Source organism: Hippocampus zosterae, chromosome 8, assembly GCF_025434085.1.
Source record: "Hippocampus zosterae strain Florida chromosome 8, ASM2543408v3, whole genome shotgun sequence".
Taxonomy (NCBI): domain Eukaryota; kingdom Metazoa; phylum Chordata; class Actinopteri; order Syngnathiformes; family Syngnathidae; genus Hippocampus; species Hippocampus zosterae.
Window position 1 is genome coordinate 14,416,997 of NC_067458.1, and position 8,285 is coordinate 14,425,281.

Here is an 8,285-nt window from a genome sequence, read left to right on the forward strand (position 1 = left end):
GTTTCCTTCAGGTGTATCTGAACCCTTCACGCCCTCAACCCCACCACTTCTGCCTTCAGCCCTGCCCCCCCACACACTTTTTTTCTCATTGTCATTATTTTTGATAGTGTCCCCTCTGATCTGACGAGCCTTTGGATGCTCTCTTCCCTCTGTCTTTCTGTGCACACTTTGAAGTGTCAGGCGCTCCCCGTGGCGGCCCCCGCCAAGTAGGGTTTGATTTCCCATCATGCCTAGCATTGTTCCCCCCATCACCCTGACCCCCCCTAGTTCTGAACTCTCCCTCCCCTGTGCGTTGCGGTGCCCCCTCGTCGTCGGGCAATTATCCCCGGGAGTAATGAGGAGCGTCTCTTCCTTCCCCTGCGCTCTGACTGACACCTCTCCCACTCATTTGTCAACAAATCAGACGTCTGGTGTGGGCGGCCATATTTGCACTGAGGGTTTTTTTTTTTTGCGCACGGAAGCTCGGGCTGATGCGCTTTGCTTTCTCTCACACTTTCTCCCTCTTTCATTTTCTCCATCCTCCTCCATCCCTTCCTCTATCGCTGCCACCTCGTTATCTCTGACAGGATGTCATTCCTCTTCCGACACGCACTCCTCCGACGTCTGCTCGCCATACGTTCCTGTGTACCTCTGCTGCTCAAGGAAAGTCTGACTACCAATAGGCCTAATGGTCATGTGTGGCTAATGATCACTGAGCTAAACAAGTGCAGCTGTTCACATGATTTGTGTCAAAGTTCCTCACAGGCACGCGTAGAGAGCAAAAGGAAATATAAAACCCGTTACATGGTATGGACAAAAGATTTTGGAGACACTCTCAATCAATGAATTGATCAATCAGAGTGCAGGTCAGCCTGCTCAGAATAATTCTTAATTTTATCGAGACATTTAGAGCAGTTGTAAGCTTTTCATTTTTCGATACCGGCTTCACTGTGGCCCAGTGTACCAAGAACAGACCATGAAGGCAATGTTTGGATGAGTTTGATGTGGAGGAATTTCTGTTCAAACACCTTTGAAATGAACTACAAATGAGATTATGAGCCAGGACCTCTTTTCAGGTCAGTGATCGAAGCATAAAGACACACATTTTGTCGAAAGTCTTCCCAGAACAGTGAAAGCTCTGAAATGGGTTGGGTGGTAACTACAAATTTCTTTCATAGACACTTCCATCGTTGCAATATAGAATGTCCAAATACGTTTTGTTTCACATTTATATCCCCCCCAAAAAAGAGACATGTACCTTCGAATTTGTGCTTTTCATCCATCCTCTCATGCACTTTCAATAGCGCATTTTTATATTAACCACAGAAAATATTACATGCTCTATGTACACGTGTAGTCTTTTGACTGGACACCAACTTTGCAAATATTTTGAGCTGAATCATGTCAACTTGATCCATGAAATACAGTAAGAAAGTTGTCCAAAAGAGACAGTATGCAAATATTAAAAAGAGTTGCATAAATTGTGTGACTTTACACTCACTCTGCTCCCTGCGCTCCTCTGGGCTGGATGACGCCTCACCATCAGAAAGCAGACCAGACATGGAGAACAGCTTCCGCCCCGGGTTTTCTCCACTTTTAACGGAGCCGCCGGGGGAGCCAAAGTCAAATTCCTTACCCTCCACCTCCGAGAAGCAACCTTTCAGCCTCTTTGCCGGCGTGAAGGCCGAGTGATAACCGATCGGCTCCCTCTCATCATGCGGGGATGAGAAAGGTCGAAAGGCACCGCCGACCCCGCTGTGGTGGAGCATGCCCAGAGTAGAGCAGTCTAAGTTGGGTGGGGTGAACTGGGGGTGCAGGTGGAGTAGGGATGCCGGGAAGTCTCGGCCAGGAAAGGGGCCTGATACGGGGCCCTGGCGTTGATACATGGAGGCAAAGGCGTAGGATGCGGAGGGGAAGGGGAGATGGAGCTCTTTCTCCACTGAGGCCGGAACCCCGAAGGGCCTGGGCGCCTGACTGGGGACGGAGGCGTCGCGGCCAGCCTCAGCGGTGGAGGCGAGGACCATGAGAGCGGGGGAAGCGAGAGGAGCTGGCATGTAGGTGGAGCTGTCCATCTTAAAGGGGCGGTGGAGGTCCATTCACCTCCTTTTGAGCGGCGCTGAGAAAGAATAAAGAGAACATTTTTTTAATGGAAAGTGCAAAGGCTGAGAAATAATTCAAACATATCTAATCCCCCACTAACTCATTTATCATATTGAATTTAGTAAAATGCGCTCTGCTGGAACTGTAGGAGCTTTTTTTCCAAGAGGTTTTAGATGTATTTTAATTAAAGATTGAAAATTCAAATTGTTAGCAACACGTGGCATTTCAATATGTATTTAAATGTGATAAGCATAAAATGTAAATATATTAAAATAAAACTCAAATGCAGAAACCTGCCAGTGTTACATTTAAAACTGCATTGATCAAAGACATTTAAAAAAAAGATCAGATTTGGCAAATTAAGAAAATTAAGGACGATATGAAAATAAATGCATAAAAACATTTTTACAAATGAAGAGTTTTTGACGTCTACTTTCAACAGTGTTTTATATAATCAAGTACATAATAAATACAAGAAATGCAAAGTACATAATTACGATTAAAATGATAGAATTTCATATTTCATAAAGATGAAATATAACAGTTCATTCAGTGAAACCTGCTGACGTGTGAAAAACATTTCTCGTTTTAAACAAAACTTTATGAGACTTTCTCCGGTTTGTGAGGGGTGCGTGGGGGTTGGGGGGGGGGGCTTTTGCCGAACTCGTTAAAAGTTTTTGAACCAATTAGACATAATTGACATGAGCAAACGTTCCATACTGTAGCTTATATTGGAACTGCAGTATGAAGCACTCACCTTTTAGTTTTTCGCACCATCAATTGTCAAATAAAATGTTAAGCGTCAGTTTTTCAGCGCCTTGACACTTTTACAGCGTAATGCGCAATCGTGTTACGCATTCAATAAACGCGCCTTTTAAACAATCAATATCCCAAATTAAGACCGATTAAACAGTAATCCAAAGTAGATGCGCACTCACTCTGATGAAGAACTCCGGGCGAGATGTGAACTCCACTCACTCTCTCAACTTCCAGCAGTCCACGGAGACACTTTCCGCGGGCGGGCGCACTTCGGACCCTCGAAGCGTCCTCCTTTCTTCTTCTACTCCGGGATGCTGCGACAGGACTTCACCGGTGGCCGTGACTCTAACCGGGCTGAGTACATCAGTGGGCCGGCTGCGTGTCTGTCCGTGTCTCCCTCCTCCGTGTGCGTGTGTGAGACACCCCCTCCTCCCGTCTCTGCTTCTTTTCCAGCCCCTCTTTCCACCACTTACCCCCACCCCACCTCTCGCCCTCCTCGGTCGGACACTTTCAATTTTCTCGCCTGCTGCTAAAGATGAGTCAAGCAAACCAGCAGCGGTGACAGTATAGTACTAGTATACAATCAAAACCACTGCCGACAGGACAATCCCAGTTTAGTTGAAGTCATAAAACATATTTTAATCGACTTGGAAGATTTTCATATTAGACATGGTTGGGGATCACTTCCATTGAAAAGAGCCAAAAGAGCATCATATATGCAATACCTATATGATAGGTGTGGCATGGAGAAACTTGCCTTTGACAAAAAATTGAAAAAAATCTGTAAATCGGACTAATTCCAATTAAGAGCCAATATCGGATTTCCTGGATTGCCTACCTACATACTGCATAGTTTCAAGAGAACAGCATGGTGAAATAGTGGTTTGCACATTTGCCTCACAGTTTGGAATTTCAGGGTTCAAACGTTGATGACATTATTCCAGCGTGGAATTAAAATGTTCTCTCTCTCTACTTGAGTGGGTTTTCTGCCGGTCTGGCTGCAACCCACATTGCCAAAACATGCGCAGTAGCTTGACTGAAGACTGAAGACAAAGAAAATTGTTCATAGGTGTGAATGTGAGAATAGTTGTTTGTCTGCTGTTTGGAGCGCGCCTCTTGCCCAAAACAGCGGAGAAAGCTGACTGTCTAACTATCTGAATAATAAAAAAAAATCATGAAATGTCTAAACTCAACAGTGGTTATTAAAAGGGACAGCGATTTGAAATTGGACTGACAAAATTTGCTGTTGTTGAATCGTTTTTTTTTTTTCACTTAAGGCACCTGGCTAAAGTAAAGCCTCTCCTTTCTCAACAGCACTTTGAAACAGCAATCCATGCTTTTGTTACATCTTTGGTGGATTACTGTCATGCACTTTATTTTGGAGAGAGCCAGTCCTCCCAGAAGTGTCTCCAGTTGGTCCAAATTGCTGCTGCTCACCTCCTAACTGGACTTTATAGGAGGGAGCACATAACTGCAATTCTATCCTTTGTTCGCTGTCTCCCTGTACATTTTAGGGTTAATTTTAAGATTTTTCGATTTATTCTCAAATCTTTAAATGGTCTCTCCCCATCTTACCTTTCTGAAATCTTCCACCGCTACACACCTGCCCAGTGCCTCAGGTCAGCGGATCAGACGGTGCTGGAGGTAAACAAGAACGAAGCACAGCCTTTTCCATTTTCTGTCAAGACAATCCCTGACCCCATAGCTGAAAACCTTTGTCACCATACAGTATTTGTAATATTTGAATGAGGATGTTTGTACATGTGACCATGTGTTGAACTCCCTTTACACTGCCTGATCAAACTGTAATTTCTCAGCATTTTTCCGTGTCACTGGTCTGTATAAACAACACTTACATGGAATGATGGGCATTAAATTGTTCCACCAGTACTACACGTTCGGCATTCTGACAGCTGCACAAATAGTGAATAGCTGGACAGAGTTGAGACGTTTTTTTTCCATTTAGTGTTAAACGCAATGCTGCTATTCGATGAGTATCCAAAATGTCACACTGGGCAATCATCTGATTGGCTAGTGCTGTTTTGCTGTCAAAAAGCACATGCAGTTGAAGCAATATTCCTCCTTCACGGGGTGCTATGTAAATGGAAAAATAATCATATTGCTGGAAGTATGAGTCAAAGGAACTATGTAGAAGAGATTTGTGGAGCTCCATTCGGGGGAATTTTGGCAACAAGGAACACTGTTGAAGTGAGTCGAGGCATTTCATTTCGACAAAAATTGTTGTGGCTTCTTAGCAACAAGGAGCTACAGTATTGAGGAGCTTTATTTAGACAAAAGTAGTACTCTACTACCACCTTTTGGCATCTACAGGCAATAAAAAAAACTTTTTGAGTGGATACATTGATTAGTTGCAGAGTTTCGCAATTAGCAGGAGGGCTCTGTCCAACAAACACACTAATTACCAGATAATTTAACAGTTCGCTTATTCTATTTCTTCTTCTACTCTTTTTTCCTGTCAGTCTGGATGCCCTGTGGCACCATGCTGCCTCTCACAGGTCGGTTTTGGTACTACAACAGTCTCGCTGGCGATACAGTTGTTTGCACAGCGTGCTGTGTTGGTCCACCACACTATAAGAACAGTAAGAACACTTATTTTCTTGGTATTTGTGGGGTGTCCCACATTTTAAGAATCAGTTCAGATGTTAAAATTCGGTATGCGTGTAAAACGCTTCAGGAGCTCAAATGGCCTCCATAAATCCGGCACTCAGAGGTTGAACCCAGTCAACAAGTGCAGGTGTGACAAGGTGTCAGAGTGTCTGTGCTGTGAATGGCAGCTGATAGAGTCATCCGCTCCCCTGTGACGCTCTGAGGCAGCACCGTCTGCAGCCTGTCGGGTGACTGACACTCTGGAACATTCCCATTTGATGAGAGACAATGCACACCAATGGCATTATTTGTCAAGCGTAATCTGCTTTCAACTGCGGCACGTTACAGACGGTGTAATATCTACATCATTCATATCTGATTCCAAGCAAATTGTCAGAAAGCACGGCGCTGTGCCCCACAAATCAGCCCAAATCACTCTTAATTTGTTTTTATCGGTATTGGTATTGCTTAAAGACTTTTTGAAATAATGTAATTGAAATAATTCTTTATTCCCCCGAGCCAATCCAGGGGCTTTACACTGCTAATCTAATGTGACACGCAATTTCCGTCTCTCAGACGATTGCTTCCCCTCAGGTCCCTGTCTTTAATGAACAGCCATTTGGCTGTGAGCCTGCACTGTGACTGTGTGTGTGCGCGTGTGCGTGTGTGTGTGATCAGTGGGCAAGTTGTGAGATAGGAAATGAGTGAATGGGGAATACATCCAGCGTTGTGGAGAGTCCGAACTGTGAGAGCAAACTGAATTGTCGGTAGATAAAAATAAATGTTTTTCATTTGTTTTTACACCCCTGTTCTGTTCACACGACAAACTTCCCATGCATGCTCATCATCGCACCTCATGACAGCTGCAGCCTTGCAGGAGATGCAGACCTTAAAAAGAGGCACATAAACCAGACCGGCCCAGACCAAGCCTGTTACCGCCCTGACCTCCAAGCAACATGTAACGTGTCTGTTGTCTGTGACAAGACAAGGTCATGACCGCTCTCTTATTCCTACATTGTTTGGGGGCTAGTAAGTCTGACTCCTTCAACTGAAAACTAATTCCAAAGTCCTCCTCAGTCCTCTAGAAGGTAATTCACATTTAAAGTGGGTTGTCAACAGCTACATTTAATATTTTTTGCCACAGCCTCATCTGCTGGATCAGGTGGGTGATTGCACCTCTTGGTGTGGAGCACAAGTGGAAGGTGAAGGGAAAATTTCAAATCAATTCTGTGATCAAAAGATTTTTCCATATATTCACCAAAATGTCATTAATTCTAACCCGCAATGTAATTCAATGAAGACGTATTTTTATGTTTAGCATGATAAGATACAGCAAAATGCCTTTTTGTCTGACTTAATCAAGCAGCATGACAAGAATGTCATGCATGTTTCATATTTTCTCACGTGGCACTTACGATGTTGGGGTTGACTGCTCTTACTTCTCCGCAGGCACTCAGTGACAGTATACATTTGACCGTGAATGGTCATGGCCCAGTTTCATCTGAGATGGGGTCCAGCAACCTCATTCATTCATTCATCTTCCGTACCACTTGATCCTCACTAGGGTCGCGGGGGGTGCTGGAGCCTATCCCAGCTGTCTCCGGGCAGTAGGCGGGGGACACCCTGAATCGGTTGCCAGCCAATCGCAGGGCACACATAGACGAACAACCATCCACGCTCACACTCACACCTAGGGACAATTTAGAGCGTTCAATCAGCCTGCCATGCATATTTTTGGAATGTGGGAGGAAACCGGAGCACCCGGAGAAAACCCACGCAGGCCCGGGGAGAACATGCAAACTCCACACAGGGAGGCCGGAGCTGGAATCGAACCCGGAACCTCTGCACTGTGAAGCCGACGTGCTAACCACTGGACTACCGGGACGCCGTCCAGCAACCTAAAACTTTGAAAAGGATAAGCAATATACTGTACTTAACTCCTTCAGTACTAGCCAATTCTGGACCAAGTCTGAAAAGACGTTTAAAAACGTCTTTGGGAGTGAATGAGTTAAAATCCATTATCAAAGCAACTGGTGATGGTGCAACTATGATTTTTTAAATTATGGCGACAACTACTTTTCTAGTATTTGTTTTGTTGTTGTTCTTTTGCTCATTTAAGCAGCAGTAGGACCATGGAATGGAACAACAGTGGCAGCGATGCAAATAGTTCAATAACTTTCCAATTGATGTATTCTTTGGAGCATTTCTATTCATTTTTACAATTGCAAAATTGATTTTAAGTGCGGTTAGTACGCAGTCATGGCCACTGTATACAGTACAAAGATGCAAAATATGAAATCATCGTTGAAAGGTATCGTATTATATTCTGACCGTAGAGGGCCAGTAACAGGGCCACCACAACTTGGTTTCTGTTGGCCAACGTGGCAGCCACTCAGACAGTCCGATCCTACACAACGGTTGTATTGTTTTCGTGTGATCCTGCTAACCGACCAAGGTACTCGATCACAAAGAAGCCTCTAGGCGCACATTTTTTCGCACTCGGCAGAAATAACAAGCGAGAGACACGACTGAGCAAACATGGCTCAAGTGTCCACATTTGCTAGCCGATGAGCGGCCATACATCTTCCTCCAACTCGCGGTGAGTGCGGGTGCGCGCTGGATGATGGTGGTGTGTCCTGCAGGCCCACTGAAGTGTTAATGATGTCCCCGCTCCCTCAGCCAGGTTATGGCACAGGGGCCGTCAGCCGCCGTGGGTAAAGTGCGAGGCTCCCAGAATAAATTGCCACCCGGAGCCACGCGGGTTGGTCAGCCAGCCAATTACAGGCCTGCCCACTCAGCTGAGGATGATGGGATGCGATGTTAATTGTATGTCTTCATTT

General features: G+C 44.9%; 1 protein-coding gene across 5 annotated transcripts in view; it reads right to left on the bottom strand.

The window, feature by feature from the left end:
* LOC127606500 (E3 ubiquitin-protein ligase RNF220-like) overlaps positions 1 to 3,288 on the bottom strand; it is a 30,420-nt gene extending 27,132 nt beyond the window's left edge. For 2 of the 5 annotated variants that reach the window (XM_052074922.1, XM_052074920.1), the window contains exons 1-2: positions 3,018 to 3,288; positions 1,481 to 2,095 (exon numbers count right to left, since the gene is read on the bottom strand). In XM_052074922.1, the coding sequence (XP_051930882.1) occupies positions 1,481 to 2,075 (595 nt within the window). In that variant the 5' untranslated portion in view covers positions 2,076 to 2,095; positions 3,018 to 3,288. The remainder of the gene's footprint in view (positions 1 to 1,480; positions 2,096 to 3,017) is intronic. The other 3 variants (XM_052074916.1, XM_052074921.1, XM_052074919.1) reach the window with 3 other exon arrangements.
* Between the last annotated feature and the right edge of the window lie 4,997 nt (positions 3,289 to 8,285).